The sequence below is a fragment of the Ciconia boyciana genome, chromosome 7 (genome assembly GCF_034638445.1).
Source record: "Ciconia boyciana chromosome 7, ASM3463844v1, whole genome shotgun sequence".
Taxonomy (NCBI): Eukaryota; Metazoa; Chordata; class Aves; order Ciconiiformes; family Ciconiidae; genus Ciconia; species Ciconia boyciana.
Genome location: NC_132940.1, coordinates 49,260,099 through 49,279,056, shown reverse-complemented (window position 1 = coordinate 49,279,056; position 18,958 = coordinate 49,260,099). Strand labels below are relative to the sequence as shown.

At 37.0% G+C, this 18,958-nt stretch overlaps 1 protein-coding gene across 2 annotated transcripts in view; it reads left to right on the top strand.

The window, feature by feature from the left end:
- The window catches only part of DNER (delta/notch like EGF repeat containing), a 145,415-nt gene extending 128,280 nt beyond the window's left edge, over positions 1 to 17,135 (top strand). Inside the window, exons 10-13 of one of the 2 annotated variants that reach the window (XM_072867264.1) lie at positions 1,872 to 1,985; positions 3,086 to 3,217; positions 8,921 to 9,167; positions 16,060 to 17,135. In XM_072867264.1, the coding sequence (XP_072723365.1) occupies positions 1,872 to 1,985; positions 3,086 to 3,217; positions 8,921 to 9,167; positions 16,060 to 16,171 (605 nt within the window). In that variant the 3' untranslated portion in view covers positions 16,172 to 17,135. The remainder of the gene's footprint in view (positions 1 to 1,871; positions 1,986 to 3,085; positions 3,218 to 8,920; positions 9,168 to 16,059) is intronic. The other variant, XM_072867265.1, reaches the window with a different exon arrangement.
- The last annotated feature ends 1,823 nt before the right edge of the window (positions 17,136 to 18,958 follow it).

Sequence of the window (18,958 nt, the reverse complement as noted above, 5' to 3'; positions counted from 1 at the left end):
CTGCTGGCTTCTGCTGCTTAGCTGCAGGATGCTCAAACTAGAGTGCTCTGCCTTTTTGCTGCTGACAGACTGACCAAATGATTTCAGCAGGTCTGTAGTGAGAGTATGTGTGTGCGTGCGTGTGTGTGTATATTAAAATATATATTTAAAATAAGTTGCTTTTATATTGTTATAATTATCACTATTAACTTGAGATGATTGTTTTTATGTAACTCATGTAAGCTTGCATTGCTGTACGTAACTGCAGTGTTGAACACTAGAGAACTGAGTTCATTCCTTTTAATCATTCACTCATTAAATAAATTTGCTTGTATACATACATCTGATATATTGTGTCCAATTTCTTCCTTTTTTTGTATTGATTTTTCTTTCGCATATTCTTTTCTCTAAAGACTCTATTTTCTCACTAATTTTACCTCTGTATAGTTCTGCATCTCAAACTCTCCAAATTCAAATTCACAAACTGCCCAATTCCAGTGCAACACAATTGGTATTCATGAAAGCGGTCGGGAAGGAGTAAGGCAGGATCAGCTTTATGTCCACTTTTCATATGTATTTCTCTAACCTCTTCTAGTCCTCCATCACTGTAGTTTCTGTAATCTTCACAAGCAACATAATTCCTTCACTGTCGTTCACTACCTCATGTTTAGAAACATTTTCCTGATGCCAAAGCTGTATTGCAGTTTTTATACATAATAAACGACATGAGTTTATGCTTCTATTGACTATGCATCTTCACAGTTTGCAGGACAGTAAGGACTTAGAAACATGAACCACTGTAAAAAGTGAAAAATGTGTTTGTAATTTGTAAGTGTTATCACATGGAAGCATTCAGAATCCTGTCCTGCTCTTCAGTTTGTTGAAATTCTTGTAAAAAAGTATAAGAATGGGAAAACTTGAAGATAACTTAGGATTTTAGCTAAGTGGTCACTTTGGATTCATTCCCAAGCAAAAAAATGTTAATAAGACTTAGATTTAGAATTAAAACTTACATTAATGGATAAATTTAAGCAGGTATTTTAAATGCAAGCTAATTTTACTGTAGCAGATATATTATAAATGAAGTCCTACCATTCATTTATTATTCACATATGTACATTTATTTTTTTCGTGTTTCAGTGCCATCTGTACACTGATTAGATCATTCACATATTGATTTTTCTAGTTTTATCTGAAAAGTAGATCCAAAGAAAATGATGCATGTAGCAGTGGCAGTAGACCCTCTCTCCCTGTCCCCAGGTGGGAATCTGCTGTGCTTTATGTTCTGTATGCCAGACACAGCTTGCACTTTCTGCAAGGCAAAGCTGCTGAATTCACATAGCCTACACCTGAGAATGAAAGAGCAAAGGTAGTGGCATGAAGCTGAGCAACCCAATTATTTACTTTTAGCTATACATTTGAATAATTAATTTCTCTTTTTATTGCCTTAGTTATACTCCTCAGTTTCCTGCAAGTCAATGAGAACATCAGAATGCTTATGTATATTATTAAAGAAATTATTACATGAAATTCTTACTGAACACAATGATTGTTTACATTTTATTGAAGAATATTAGATAGCTGATCAGATTATGCTTTATTATACCATTGGTTTTTCATAGACACTCCAGCAGTTCTTGTTAGCAGAAATTGCCCTACCTCTCTTATCCCAAAGCCTAGGTTGGTGGGAAGAGCAGAGAGGAGGCATGTGTGTAAAAAGTTTAGCCACCATAAAATATATGGCTTTAGTCTTATGGCATTAGCCTAATAGGACAGGTTTGGAGGCTGCACATCATTGTGCTCATCCAGGTAAAGTTAAGTTATCACATGTACTGATTTCATGCTGTCAGTATAGGTCACGTTAATGGCAATTACTAATTTTACCTTTTCAGGAAGACACTGTGAATTATACAAAGATCCTTGTGTTAACGTCAACTGTCAGAACGGTGGCACCTGTGACAGTGAAGGTCTAAATGCTACGTGTATTTGTGCACCTGGATATACAGGCAAGTAATTTGTACATTACAAAGAACGTCTAGTTGTCAGTGTTCACCAGGTCCAAAGAAGACAAATACCAAGTAAGACTGTGTCTCTTCAAGGAAACAAATTAATTTGGACTTAGCTGAATTGTAATCAGTCTAGTGAGAATGAAAAGTTCTTGATATTACTTGCAACTGCTTTGAACTTTAAAAATTTTGCAGCATAAAAAGCCTGTTACTAAAGAGAATTCACTAAGCTAACAGCTATTTAACATGCCTTATGACCTTACTGCTTGAGACTAGATTGCATTTTAAAAATAAAATTTTGAAGACTTCCAGGTAAGACAATATACTAATTGGACACTCTTAAAACTGCAAAATGTTTTAACATTGACCTTAGTTACTGTGAGCTGAAGAAACAACTTATTTTGTTACCTTAATATGCAATTGCTACAAGCCCTAAAGTGCTTGTTATGCATCAATTTACATTTTCAGAGTAATGGTAAGGAGCCCATTTAATCCTTTGGCCTTGTATTTAAACTGACATGATAGGTGTAATCCAAATATCTGCTGTCAAGATAATTTACAACCTCATACTCTATTAGACATGTAAGGTAATATCCAATGTGATAGTAATAGATAAACCCATTCATAGCTGTTTTGTAGATCAAATCGCACTTTTTGATCTGTGCTAATGAAAGGACATTTTTTCGAAAAGAATTAGCTTTCCATTGTACAGTGTCTGTTTCTCAGAGGCACTGATTATCTACATTATTGTATGACACTTCAGAATATACAAGATAAATTGTTATACCACATTTTCTTGGGATGGACCTTATATTGAAATGAGACACACATAATCTGGGTGAGGTTAGTCAAGTCACTTAGCCCTCAGGCTTTGTTTGCACTTGGTTGAATGAGGATAATATTTCCTTCTTGGAGACTATGTGAGACTTATTCCTTGAAACAGTTATAGAGTACTTTTGATGTTCTGAGAATAAAGATGCTATTGAGCTATAAGGTGTTCTACAGCTAGAGAAAAATTAAATGACTGATGATGTACCTGCTACATGAGGCACCCGCTATACAGAAGTTTTGGGTTTTGTTGGGTTTTTTTCTGATATAAGGTGAAGAATGTGAAATTGATGTAAACGACTGTGACAGCAACCCATGTCACCATGCTGGAACTTGCATAGATCAGCCTGGTGGTTACACCTGCCATTGTCCACATGGATGGGTTGGTGCAAACTGCGAAATACGTAAGTTTTGTGGTTTTATAAGTATTTCTAAAAATGATACATTATAATAAAGAAATTTATATTTGTCTCTAAATACCTATCTGCACAAATACTCTGAATCATCTGTAAATTATCAAAATTCTGTTAAATGCATTTTATTTTAGGCCATAATGTTTCAAAAGTGGCTATGAAAGTTAGAAAATTCTGTTTCTGGGCACCTTACTTTGAGATGTGTTGGACTAGATTGTCAGAGATGCTATCTCACAGCTGGGGATGAAGTAGTTTGCCTTTTAATTGCACTTATGCTTCAGAGCTTACTTTCATACTTACCTTGGGTAAAGTGTACTTCCATAGCACTATAAGCATAGTCTAACAGACTTGTATTCACTTCTGAGTACCTGCTGTTCTAGTGATGTTTCAGCCAAACAATTTTGAACGTGCTTACCTAAGGAAACAAGTCCTGTGTAATTGTGCTGTGACTTGAGTGTGCATGCATTTACCAACTTTTTCAGGAATAACTTTTCCAACCGTAGAAAGTGTAAACCCACCCTTATAGAGCAGTAGAGAGTCCATGAGAAGAAGAAAGTATGAAGCCCAACTGTGGAAGAGTTAAAACGGGAATTAGGCTTCATTAGTTCTGCTGCTCATGGAGCTACTTTGTATTTCCCTGATGTCTTGTTCCTGGGCTACAGATGTTGTCTTTACTAGGGAGTTTAGCTGTGTATTTAACTGCTTGAATGCTCAGGTACTGTGGTCATAGATCCCTTCAAGTCATTATACAGAAGATACACAAGTTTGTGTGAGGGGATTTACGCCCCTTAGCACAGCTAATGTTGCATAGATAGGTGATAGATTAAAAAATAAACGGAAGGAGGGACTCAGAAAGCTCCTATTGTACATTAATGAGAAAATACCTACACAAAGGCTGGAATAAAAAATGTTTTCTATATCTCATTTACACAAGGAACATATGATGTTTCTCTTTTTTTACTCTCTCTTACTTAAACTTTACTTAAACATATCGACTGCTTTTTAAGTGGATTTCTATTCTTGATGTTAGTCCTTACTTTAACCCAGAAGACAACTCTGTTCACACCCGAACTGACACAAAAGTTTTATCTTGACAGGTTTATGACCTTCTTTCCCTGTAATTGTTGGTTGTGAATTCAGTTTCAGTGCTTTGTGTTGAAAGCAAAGACTGCAGAAGAGCATTGCTAGCTAGTCCAGAGATGGTGACAGCATTGCCCTTTTGTTGTCTTTGTGAATGGCACACGCATTTCCCCGTGTGGTACAGAACCATCGTGACATTGGGAGCACAATGTTGCATGTTATCTGTATGCTATATCGCTCTTGCTAAAAGACGCTCGGATGAGCTTTTACTAACAAGGCTGTTGTTAGTGATACCTGAAACATGCATGTCCAAGTTGATCAGCAAGGCAGTGTAATTCTGCCTGCCTTAGCTAATAAGTAGTGGGCTGACACACAGATGAGTTTAGTTCTTGGAGAAAGCAATAATCATCCTGGAAACGTACTTCCTGGAGTACCTCCATGTAGTAACAATTACATTTTTGTTATGTTATGGAATGAAAAGATGCCAAAAGGAAACAGACAGGCTTGCATGCTTCCTGAGCCCTGCAGATGTGCTATATGAAATCAGTGACGCTTGTTCTGGAGTCCTCCTTTGGCTGTCGTGCTCTAGTCACTAAGAGTTTGGCTGTTTGCAGCACAGATACATAGTGAGGTGCATATAAACACATGGGAAAATGAGAGAAGCAGAACAGAGGGTGGAAGGAGCCTGTTCTACTGTCCAGCTACTCAATTATTCCTGCTTCTCCCTGTGAGGGACGCATGCCCCTAAGCACTATATATGACAGGTAGGTTCAAGCTTCCATCTATGCTTGGTCAATATTGACTCCTTCCTGACCTCGTTTGTAAGTGTAGAAGAGAGAGTGTATAAAACTCTGCTTAAACTTTGTTCTCTTGAGCGAGGGGATTGTCTCTTAGTGTGTATTTCTTTACACATAGCATCTGTTTATAGTTGAACTGCAGTGGCCTTGCCTGCTGCTCAAGAACTTGGATTTTCTGCTTGTATTACACACTTGCAAACTGTGTAAGTTAAAATGATGGGAAGAAGCAACAGCACTTTGTTGTTGCTGTTTTAAGCCTTTTACTGACTGATTTGTTCTTTTATCTTGTGACTGCTATGACAGGAGGCAGGGAATTATCTGAGTGTTAACTGGCATTGATAACACTGCAAGGCTGATTCTTAACCAGAAATATTAGACCTTTTCTTTCCATCTCAATATTTTGAGAATAAATGGTATAGTATTGTTCATAGCAATTATTCTCAATTGAAGAAGTTGAAATTACTGTGGTCTTTATCCAACAAATCAGGATAGCTGAGTGCATATATGTAATAATAATAATATAGGAGATAGAAAAAAATGCCATCTAGAAAATTCTGGTTTGGATTGGTCTTAAAGGAATGAAAACAGGAAAAAAAATCTTGGCATAGTCACATAAAGATACATTTTGAAGAACAATTAAGTTTAAAATTTGAGGGTTACCAATAGTTTCTTCAATAAGCTTAACATTAGCGGATGTCTGATGTTCCCTTGCTAAGTCACCTTGACAGAGCATCAAAGTAAAATGATGAGTTGTTATGGGACACCATGATACTTCACAATAGTCAGATGTCAGTATGGACATGCAGCCTCTCTAACCAATGCAGTGGCTTACACACAAAGCTGTGGAAGCTTTCCTAAAGTGCTTGGATTTTAACAGTTTTATAAAGGATTATGCAGATAGAGAGGGATTGAGTTTTGAAGAAATCACTTTGCAGAAACGGTTTAAAAGCATTTTGATCTGCAGGGTTTTTTTCTACAGAACTATGTATCCATGGGAAGATCTTTGTGCTCACTGTCTTTCCCTGAGCTGCGAGTTGACCAACTGATGTGAACCCAATTCTAATCATATCTAGAAAGGCCATATCCAGCTCTTTTATAAACAGTTGCAGCACTTCTGATCTCACTAGAGTTGAGTCAATGGTGCAGTGGATTTCTGTTCAGCTCTAAAGATTGAATCTATTAGTAAATCTGCTTCTGTTCATCTTTCCCTATCTCCTTGTCATATTTATCATATCGTTTCAGCAATTTGTACATAATGGTTAATAATGTATTGGAAATTAAATTTAAACACTGCATACTGACTTCCTTTGTATTGGACCATCCCTCTGAATGCTAGGAAAAAGACATGATGAAGCCAGGCTTCAGGCTTCTCAAGCAGGGGACATGCTGGTGTTCAGGAGTCATTTGACTAAATAGATCACATTTTACCTTTCATGATTTTCTGCTACTAGCCATGAAGGAGACTGTTGGTACTTAGTCTTTTTTGTAGAACAACTTTCTATTTACTATTGACAGTTCCCAATTTTTTTCAGCAGCTGTTTTATCTGCTTGAAGTGACTACCCTAACAGGATTTCAAGGTTATCTTCTTGTCAAACTGTACTCTTTAATTTTCAAGTGCTGTATATACAACAAACTAGACAAGATGTATGTTGCCTGGATGAACTGTGATATTTTTTATATCATCTTATGGTCCTTACCAGTGTTAGCAATTCCAATTAAACAGGATTAAATTGATCTTGATTATAAAGAGGATATTTTTTCTTTCAAAATTAAATGTATTTGCCTAAAAAGTTAATGGAGCATTCACTATAAAAATGCTTACAAAATGTCTCATATGAATTCTCTAATGCCTGCTGGTTATTTGTTAATATCATTATTAGCTTTGCCACTTTTGTAATTATTAAGGTAGTTACCAAGGTAAGCCAAACCATATGGTTATTTGAAAAGTAACATTATGAAGAATTTCTAGTACAGACTGTGTGGTGCGCACTGAAATCTAATTCTTAATTAATTTTATGAACATTTTATGACAACTAAGAATACTGTGATTTTGAGCTGTTGTATGCTCTTTCTAATCTTTGGAGTATAAGCTGTTAATCTTCATATTTTTATCTGGTGAGGAAGAAAGGAAGAAATTTCTCTCATCCTTATCATCCAGAGATGGAAGACTCGGAATCTAAATCAGAACTGTCTTGCCATATATCTGCGCACATTAGATCTGAATTTGGCCTAGTCTGACAACCTGACAGAAACCACTGTGTGTGACAAATGTGCTGCAGAACAGAAATAGAAACCCATCCCAAACTGCACAGAGCACAGCTGTATTCTCTCCCTCATATCCCGACTGGGCAAACGGCAGTAACAGCACTTTAGAAACATTAAATCACTGAATGATTCAGGCTGATCAAAACTTTACTGATCTCTGAAGAAGATAACACAAACAAGCAGTCCGTCCTGTAAACTCAGCTCACGTTTTTGGACAAAAAGTCTAAGCAAGCCCAAGCTCAGAGGTGCTCCAGGCCAACCTTCACTATTGTAAACAAAGAGCAACCATTTCTTCAAACTTTGCCCAGGTGAATCCCATGTTACAGCTTCAGGCTTTCTCCCTACCTTCCTCTAAAATGGATTTTTTTTTTTTCTGTACTTATACATTCCCCTGTATTTCTACCATAGATGGAGATTATATCCACAGATGCCACTAAACTTGTGATTTCAGCTCAGGTGCTTGAATCAGTTATCTGCCATCATCAACATCCTTGAGAGGTGGCTTCTAAGAATATCTTAACATTCCCAAAGCATATGCTTGATAGCCCATTCCCAGACTGTTTGTGATTAAGGGAGTTTCTAAACCAGTGCAAAGCAGAAGTCCATTTTAAAAAGGAACAGTCACCTGCTACAAATAACTTTTGCAGAGTGTCAGATTTCTGTAGTCAGAATGATTCAAGTGTGTTCCTGGTTTGAAATAATTTATGAGACCATAGGCTTAAAAGACTGCCAAAAATGAACCCTAGAGGGAAGTACAGGTTAATTAGAAATACTCTGCCCCATGCTACAGAAAAACAGATGTGAGGACATAGGCAATGGATAGACAATCTGTCTGGCATTGATAGACAACAGTTTGGACATCAAGAATATTTATAAAGAAGGCCTGGAATACATAAATACAAGAAACCTCTTCCAGATTGGCTTTACTTTAAGGTCTGCTTTGAGACCTCTCAGGAAAATTATGCTTGAGAGAAGACTCTAGTGGGCTCAGTACTGCAGCACCTTATGAAATGCCCCTTTTGTCCTTGAAATGCTGGTTTTGAAGACTCTGCAGTCTGGTGGAGATAGGCATAACAAAAGCCTGTGTTTCAAATTAAAAACCAAGATGTTTAATACATATTAAATCACACATTTTAGTGTAAGGGTTCACTAACTATTAGAACAAACTGTACAGAGAATTGTTGGATTACTAGAAGCTGTTACATAAAACCTGCCTGCCTTTAAAAAGCCTATAGTATATTACAACATAATGCAAGAATAACTAATGACTTTCTATGACTTGGGTTATACAGGAGATCAAACTAGGTAAGTGTTCCTATATGACCTTAATAATCCACAAAAAAGATGGGTGAAGGATTAAGATAGTGCTATTCAAATTTGTTGCATGTTAGGCATGGTGACACATCCATAACAGAGCCTGGGAAGGTTCAAATTGCATATCCCCCTAGCTTCAAAAGTCTCCACAGAAATATTGAAAGTGAATATCATAAAATAATTCTATTCAGCAGGAAGGATATAAATTACTAATAACCTTTTATTTCTTACCGGCAGATCTGCAGTGGAAGTCGGGGCATATGGCAGAGAGTCTAACAAATATGCCTCGTCACTCCCTCTACATCATAATTGGGGCTCTCTGCGTAGCGTTTGTCCTGATGCTGATCATTCTGATTGTGGGAATATGTCGCATCAGCCGCATTGAATATCAAGGCTCTTCCAGGCCAGCCTATGAAGAATTTTACAACTGTAGAAGCATTGACAGTGAATTCAGTAGTGCAATTGCTTCTATCCGACATGCCAGGTTTGTTCTGGGGATGGTAATTTAAAAGAAATCTGTTACACTACGTAATTTCAGTCCATGTGTAGTGCATCTAACTGCTGTTGGCAGAGAACGGGCTGCTTCGCTGTGAAAAGACAGGATCACTAGCACTGCTCATTGTTCTTTTTTGACCCCTGTTCTGTTCTCATCTGAAATGTGATAATCCAGCAAACTCCGTGAAAACAGAGGGAGTTATTCTGAATTTATTTGGTGTAACTGGTGAAGAGGAACAGATGGAGAGTTCTTAGCCTGTAAGATCTTCTGTTTGGGATGTAAATGCTCTTTAACTGATACACACAAGCAATTTGATTAGACAGCAAAGGAACGTTGATTTTTGTGACTAATTTACCAGATTATTTAGTGAGACTCTCTTCAAATCACTCATTTTTGTGCTTCTGTTTGCCTCAAAATTAGGATCTTTCTTACTTGCTTTCCTAGAGAGAGTAATTTTTTGACTTTTGATTTTAATGGAGCACTTGTAAGCCAGGGTGTCGGGTGTCAGAATAATATAAAAGTAGGACTGGAAGGGATTCAAGAGCACAAGTGTAAGCCATTGCACTGATATAGCATTAATTATACCTAGCTCCCAGCCAACAATTGTGTTTAAAAACCTCCAAAGGAGTTGAATAGAGTTAGAAAGGGCTTTCCTAAAATCCAGCCTAGATTTTCTTTGCTATGAATTAGGCTGCTTCTTTCTTACTGCTCTTCAGGTTGTCATGAAGACTAATTTATCACTGTTCCCTTTATAGTAATAACGTACATCAGTTGTCATGTCCGATCCCCCTCCCTTTTTTATAATAAAAATAAACAAAGTAAAACAACCTTTTTCTTCCCTAGACTAAACTAACCCATTCTTCCAGTATCTCCTCCTGGATCATGTCAGCTTCTTTATTGTCTCCCTGGGACAGATTGTCTTTCTCTTTTTTTTGAAGGGTGGTTCCTAAAGCTGGAAATAGTTCTCTGGCTGAAGCTTTACCTGTACCAAATGAACTGAGTAATTGCCTCCTGCATCTTATTTATGACATTCCTGCTCATACATCTGAAAATGAAACCTGCTTGCCTTTTTTTTTTTTAATTTGCATTACACTAGTGACTGATGATTTAATTTTGTGACCTGTTAGACCTTTTACCAAGATCCTCTGTGCCATTTTGCTTCCTAGCCAGATTGTTTCTTCTGTATTTGACATCTCTCTTAATAGGGTACAACTTTCATTTTTGTTGTTTCTTTTTCCCATTTCTTTGATTTGTCAAGATCACTTCAAATTCCAACAAGAGTGTTCATGTGTTACCATTAAAATGCTTTTAAAAGAATGGAAGGAGACATGTTCCTGTGCATTGACATGGAGAAATGCGTGCATATGGGTTGGTGATTGCTAGTAATTCATTTTCCAGTTCTGTTTCAGTACAATTTAAATAGGTTAATTTGTACCACTGCTGAAGTCATCAAAGTTATCTGAAATGGCTGAGTTCCCACAGACTCAGTTAATCACATTGCAGCTTTGGGCAGTAGCTCTTTAACCTGTTCCAACTAGATTTACAATAAAACATTTGTTCATTGTCAAAATATATTAGTCAGTAAATATTTTAAAAGGAAAGATGTGTATAGTTGATTTAACGTAGCAGTAAAATCAATGTTCTTTTAAGTCTTCCCTTGAAGTCTCCTTTGCCACTTAGCCTTACGTCTCTTCCAGTAGGAGCTCAGCATCTCCACACCATACACACCCTGAGAAGTCCTTTTTCCTTTAGTAGTGTATTGGGAGAGGAGCGAGTTGCTTTATGGCCCATAAAAAGCTTTATAGTTTTTTATTATTTGGCCTTTTGAATGTGTACTGTTATGTACTACACATCTCCAAGGGTGGAGAGCAAGGTGCAAAATTATACTGTTAATCTTTCAAATTAAACAACTCCCTCCCACTACTGCAGCAGGATGAATGTGTCAATCCTGTTCAGTTACTGCTCGCTGAAGTGGTACTTTGCACTTCCCCAAGGACTGGAATTGGTCTCCTGAGGAAGTGTGAAACACCTGGGTTTTCTTACTTACTTCTTTAAGCAAATTTGGCAGCTTTCTATCTAAGGGTACCAAGGAAAAGTTTACCAGCAAGGCAGGATCTTTTTAATTTGAATTTTCCCTGCCTTTTACAGTTTCACCAGCAGGTAATGGAAATGGTAGAAGATTTCCTGTATGAAACCTTTCAAATCTCTGAAGCTGGGCTAGATGAGGTCTTTATTGCTACTGTCTGGATTACTCTGAATGAATCTATGTTTATTACTGAAGGCAGAAGTTTAGAAAAACAAGTTTTCATCAGGGTTAAATAACCTCCGAAGAAGTTCTTAGACTGAGATATATTAATGATGGTTTTTCAGATCCATATTATGCAGTTAAAAATTACATTATTGGAACCTGTCAATAAAGGGTTTCCCTATCTTGGGAAAGGTGTTTCTACTTAATGCAAATGAAAATAAATGTTTTCATTCCAAATAATTCTCTGTGCCTCTCAGAGAATGCATGCTTTATAAAAATCCAAGATAGAGCTGCCAAGTCAGGCAATTCACAGAGGTTTAGTGTGAAGATAATTGTGTTTATTTTGGTTTCAGGAAGATATAAAACACTGCTTTGGTCATTTCAATCCAGGAAAAGGAGCACAACTTTTATAGTTATTTTTGCATAAACTCCTAAATCTCCATATTAAAAATACCAAGGTCTGAATTTTCAGAATTGCTGTATCTAAGAGATCTACTTTCAAATGATAGGTTATCAGCATTTTCTGACAATCATTCCCTTTCCCAGTTAGATACCCAAACTTGTTAGTAATTTTGGAAAATGGAGGCCTAAGGAAAAGTGAGTAGATTATTTTCTTTAAATTTAAGGTTTCTGTTAAAGTCAGTAGGTGTTCAGGGAGTGCGGACGCCTGTTGCATATTCAGGGAATTATTTTAAAATTACTTGTTCATGTTTCTCAGGTCTTTTTCTTGATCATTTTTTATAATTTGATCTTTACTAATCAAGGTACTTGCTGTAAGAGAAAACGAATGTGCTCAAGGATCATTACTAATAAATGTCTACTTCTAGTGAATGTTCTTAGGATTAGCAGATCAGAACTAGATAGTTTTCTAACCTGGTGAAGCACAGCTGTCTTTAGTATTCCTTATGCAGACAGTAAATAAATACTCCTTTTATGTTAAAGCTTATACATTTTAAAGCCAGAAGAGAACACTGTAATGAAATAGTTGACTACTGGCTACTGCAGCCATAAGACTTCATTGAATTGGAGCCAGGATCTGTTGTTGAAACTGGATCATTCACTTCAGAAAAGCATCCGCACTGAGTTCACAAAATATCTGGTTACAGAGACTGTACTACTGTAAACTTTTTGTGTGTTTACATATCATTAGCATTAGATTTCATGCACTACTTACAGTGTATTTTCTTTAATTTTTACTTCACGTGGTGACTCTTGTTCTGTCTATGTGTGGGTTGAAGAGTCTGGTTCATCAGACTCTGATTAAGTCATCTTCTCACAACAGGGTAAGCTTCTTTCCACTGCACATTCTCCACATTCCTGTGTTCAAGTCAGCTGTGTTAGACTGCAACGTCCTAAGCTTCCTGAATCTGATGAGCTTCAGCACATGCTCGTTTCTTACCATATCCTGATGAGTTTCAGTGATGAGTTTGTCAGCCACCTCTTTGTGAAAGTATGATCGCATGTACAAGTACTCCGGTCTCCACAGCACCTGCCAATTGCTTATATACGTCCTCTGCCAGAGTCGCAACTTTGTGCGAACTCTAAGATTACAGTTCAAGTATACTAAGGAACACAAAGTACCACTTGTGCACATGGCCTTTTCTCTGAATAATGCAGAGGAAATTAATCTTCTCATTCTCCTCCTGTGGAGGCAAAAATAATCCCTACCTCCTGTGGGTATGCTTTTTTTTTTTTTTTAATTCTGGTCTTTCTTTTTTCCTTCTTTTGTTTAAACTTTATTTGTGGACTCCTTATACCAGTTGCTGTTTTTGAACAGAGTAGAAACACATGGTTTCTTTCTTCTGCTTCTGGGGAAACTCTGAGCTCCAGCCTATTCAGAGAAGTTGGAGGATACCATTTCCTCAGGGTTCAGCCATCCAATGTTCTCAAAAGTCTTCTACTTGAATGGAATTGTTGAGGTTAATGACTCTCTATGGTTAGCCATCTTTTGAAGTATCCTTCTAAGGAAGTGGAGGGGCAACCCCATTCCATATGTGAAGTAGAATTTGCAGGGTCTGTTTTACACACCCCCACCCCCACCCCCACCTGTGCCAAGAAGAATTCCTACATTGAATATATACTGTCCCCAAAACTGTCACGGAACCCTCAGTCTCTCTTTGTCAAGTTACACAGGTCGCTCTTATTCAATGTTTCATTGCAAAATATGTTTTCTAATTCTCATGTCATTTACTTGACTTTGCAATGATCCCTATGCTACTGGTAAGTATCTCTGATATACACATTGGAACACTATCATCACTCCTGAATGGACATGTCAATGCTAAATGTAGAGGCCATAGAACTTCCCTAGTCCTACTGATACACTCTGTTTACTGATCTAAGCACATAATTGTTCATCAGACACAGTATGGCATTAAAGCTAATGTTAAACTGATTATCCATCATGTCCCTCCACTCTTTTTCCAGACTCAGTGCTTCCCAGGACTGAGATTTCCCCACACGGTGTATACTCTTTGTTAGATGAATAATCTTGTATTTGGTTGCACTGGAAGAAATTTTTATGCATTTGTTTGTACGTGCTTTTGTTTTAAGCAGCCTATTAATTGATCCAGTATACTCCGTAGCAGGGACCTGCATCTTTTCACTATTTATTCCCCCTTGAATTGTTGTCTCTGGCAGATTGTATTGGTAATTGTTTTATGTTTTCTTTTATGTCATGAATTAAATGATAAAATAGCATCCTTGTGCAATCCTACCAGATACGCGCCCATTGAACTAAGACTTCCCATTTAACAATTCTGTTTTGAGACCTCTGAGGTTTGTGTTAACTCTGTTTACTGTTAGAAGCAGGGACTGGCTTCTGAACCGCCTGATCAAAGCAATGTGGTCTACCAGCTATGTGGCTCAGCCAGGCCACAAACAACTAGCACATGTGCTGTGGTCTTTTCTCAGCATTTTCTAATTAGGGGCACATGTCAACCCTGACCTACACAAGAGAACAGATTTTGTGCTGCTTCACTGTATACCACAAGCCATGCATTCTCTACCTGTCAGAAAGGGCAAAATTTGACTTAAATCACTGGAGAATGTTCATCATCATTTGTATCTATGCAAAGCTCTATTTCCTTTAAACCCTTGAGAGTGATGGAGAAAAAGGGTGATTCAGAATTCATTGCTGCCTTTGATTTAGTAAGATGCCATAAGTTGATTCCTTCATTCAATTCTTGGAATTTTATCTCATTTACAGAAAATCAGGTTTATCCATCATGATGCTGATGAGCAAATGTGGCCTGTCTGTATTTATTAAAGTAAACTATGGAAGAAAGCAGACATTCATGCATGGAAATGTGTCTAGTGTGGCCTTATTGATAGCTGAAGTACTTTGAAAAATGAAATTTCCACCATATAGATCATAATGCTTCCAGCCATTTTAGTTTTGTCAGCAATTCTAGATCGCTGAAAACAGCCAAGAATTAAATTGGAACAGTCAGGAAGTTGCATAAAAATCTTGGAAGAAAATCAAGTTAATTTTGGTTTGGTCTAAATATTATCCTCAAAATCTGAATTTTCTGAATCTCACCTACCAGTGTGCACAACTTAAGTGAATATATTGTACATAAGAAGGGGATAAAAAGAATCCTTAGTGTGGATCACTACATAAATAAGTCTTTCTGTTTCTGTGTTAATATTTTCTCTGCATCAGGTCCATAAGGAAAGCAGCCTTGACCCTTTTTTACCTGATTTTCCTGTGATCCTTTTTTATTATTTAAAGCTCCTGTAATTGTAGAACACTTTAGTTGTTTTTCCACTTTCAAGTTGCATTTTTAGCACTATTTTTGTATCTTAATAAATGATCAGAAGGGTGATAGACTGTCTATGCAGTGCAAAGGCACCTAAAGGACTTCTGGATATGCCAGCACTGGGGCCACAATGATACAGCGGCAGCCGTTCTCTGCACAGGCAGATACAGCCTGGTTCTTAGCAGTGATGGTTGCCCAGGGGGAGCATGCTGCTGATGTGGTTCTGTTGCTTGTGAACCTTTGCTAGATTAGTCTGTTTATGTGGCATTGCAATATCCTAACTGCCATTAATTTTGCCAGTGTTGCAAACAACGTGCAGCATGTTGGTAATTTAAACGTGCTTCTCTAGTGGATGTCAGGTGAACAAAGACTTCAAGTTCATTTTTTAAATGCTTTGTCTATAGCTTATAACTCAATTCAGTGCACAGCTATTGCATTTCCAAATGTAAATGTCACAGTTGTCTATTATTTACTTTTTGTAAATATATATGACCTGACCTTAATATTGGTTGTTAGAGCAGGCTCTAAAACAAAATTCTGGCCTCGCTGAACCTGTATCAGTTTCACTCTTGCCTTCCACAGTCTTCCCATATTCCGATACTGCTGAATTCCGTAGCAGAATTCCTGTAGCCTTTGATATGGAATCTGTTTCTTATTTGCAAGAAGATTTTTTTTTTTTATTTGATACATATATTTCAAAAGTCACAGTTCAGATATTTAAAATTCTGTACTTCTGGCATGTTGCAATACAATTTAGAATTTATCTAGGCTCTCTGGGCTTATTTCTGACTGCATACTATAACTCAGTGGGTTGTTGCCATTAACTCATTCATACTTCTGTTTGTCACCAAAAGCTTTCTTTTGTTTCCAGGTTTGGCAAGAAATCCCGACCTGCAATGTATGATGCAACCCCCATTGCTTATGAAGATTACAGCCCAGATGACAAACCTTTGGTTACACTGATTAAGACAAAAGATTTGTAATCTAGTGTATCTTTTTTGGATTATTTTTCAAAAGGATGGGCTACTAACCTAATTTCAATATTTTTAAGAAGAAAGCATAAGTAATTTAAACCATTAGATGCTTCAGAATTTTCTGTAGAATATTTAAGAACCAATTTTCTGCAGCTTTTAGTTTGGAAAAATATTTTAAAACAGAATTTGTGAACTTCATGAATTACATTTTAATGTACCTTGAGCTCTATAAACTATAAGCTTATGATAGTGTGTGCTTTTTTCTTGGTAGACACTATTACTAAACCCAGATGAGTTTCTTGTGGTTGTAACAGAACAGAAAACAATAATTAATGAGGAGTTCTTTATGACATGTCAGTGCCAGCTTTCTCAGTAGAGGTAGGAAAAATGTGAAGCATAATATGATATATAATATATCCATTAATTAAAAAAGTCTAAAATGTTTGTGTTGTGAAAAAGAAACTAGTAAAAATTATTATTCCTAATCTGAATGAATTAGCTTTTGCCTTACTCCATGCATGGATAGATAACCTATTTCTCCATTATTTCCTGAAAGTTGCTGAAACATACTCTTGAGTTGATGTTTGACATTTTTGTAATAGTATTCAGGCTAGGCCTTGTATAATAATTAAAGTGCCTCTTGAGGCAAAGTAAGGGCATGATCCTTTAAACATTGAAATCAATGAGAGAACTTCCATTGACTTCAGTGGGCATGGGATTGGATCCTACAATTGGACTGAATCTATATTTTTCTTTAAAGGTTAAAGTTTTTTATATTGTGAGTAAACTAAGCATATGGTTCAAATTGTTTGTTTCCTAAAGGTTGTTGATGTACAGTATTGTTTCATGAAGTATTGTGTATTTCTCATAGTGCTTCTTATTTAGGATCAGTATGGGGGTTTTGTGGCTGTATTTGATTGCTTATGGGCTTCTTAAAATTCTTGCTTATTTCAGAAAATATTGAATAAATGTTATCAAGTGAAGATTGCAGCTGTTTCTTTGTTTTTCTCCATTTGAAAGTGCAGTGTTGTCTATAAATTTGAAAGGATGTGAGCATATAATGTGCTATAAATAATGCCAAAAGAAGATATTCCAGCTGTTAATTTGAAAAGGAAAAAATGGGCTTTATTATCAAGGTAATGTCTCAAAAGCGAGACAAATACAGCACCAGAGTAAAGATGCAGTCGTGCAGTCCAGGCCATATGCACCACAACCTGTTCCTGAGTGGATCTGAGTGCAAATCTGGGCTCTAAGTTAGAGTAAGAGTAAGGTTTTGTCACAGAACCACCTGTTTATGTGAGTAGGCTTGATCTGACTTTGTGTTTTCAGAGGCCTGCTACTGGGGAAGCCAAGACTGCATGGTACAGAGGCAAATTGCTGTAGCTCCCTACAGATCCTGCTGCGTGGTGCTGTGCTATGTCCAGTCAGTACTGTTATACTACAGGCTGATCAGCACTGAAGGGCTAAGCTCCAGTTGACCTCTTAATGTTGGGAAATCTTGGAATGCATCCAAAATCTTCATATTTCACATAAATAATATTTCCAGAGAGAAAAAAGATGTCACCAGGAACTTTGATCATCTCTGTGTGAGGACAGCCGTTGTCTCAGGCAGTCCTTCCCTTTCCTTGCAACTGCTGACATCTCCAGACCTCAGATCAGCCACTAAAGACAAACATAATTAAGAACTGCAAAGATAAAAAAGCTGCCACTGTTATTACTGTCTTGTTTAGGTGGGCAGAGTGCATCTGCTATGTTACTTTTTAATGTTGAATGTCGTTATTACAGCTTCTGGTTACAGTCATAGCAATTGACTTATTTTCCACGTCTTGCACAATTAGTGCTGACAAGAGGTAGACAAATTATTGCAAATCAAGCTGTTAGAGTTGCTAAAATGTAATTTTTATTGTGAGGTTACATTCTAGTTCACCACCAAAAAAGAAAAGAGTAAATGCAGCAGATATGCGCCAAATTTGAAATGTTGTAAAGAAAAGCAAATGAAAACATATTTTAGTAGAACTGTTAACTGTTAAAGGGAAGCACTGCTCAAAGAATTCTCTTACTGTTTGGAATGTCTGGATAGTGAATATGCAGGTTAGTAACACCATGCTGTGTTTGAATTATGGAAGTGCCAAATGCATCTCAGAAATCCAGAATACCTTTCCTGACATCCTGTATCTGCTCCTACGGGCTTTCAATGATGTTGGCCCAAGACAATAATTACTAGGAAGAGACCTAAAGAAACTACATTCAAGCCTCCATCTAATTCTTCAGGCACAGTTTTCTATGACAAAGGTTGTGCCTTTGCACCTGGTGGCTGTCAGACTAGCTTTTTTCATTGGTACAGTTTGCTGCTGCTGCTTTATTCCAGGTATGGAAATGTTTGTTTATGGTGACTTCTAGGAATGTTTTAAGAACCCCTTAGAAAGAAGGGTCAAGAACAAGCTATACCCTATGCCATTTTTTGTAACTTGTGTGGAACAGGGGCAAATAGATTGTTGTTATGATTGATTTGTTAATTAGATAGAAAGGAAGTACTCATTCTTCAGAGTTTTTGGCCTTTTCAGTTGTAAAATATTGGTTTATCTTTGAAGAACTGCAAATCTATACTAAGTAGGGAAACAAGTAACTCTGTTGTTCTAGGGAACATACATATTCATAGTCCATATTTTACAAGAGAGACGTTGCAATGAGCAGCAGCCCTTCTGCATACAAATCACACCTTGGTAGTGATTCTTGACCATCCTATATTTCTCTCAAGTGACTGACCTGAAAGATAAGTAATTTGTGAGGAGCTAT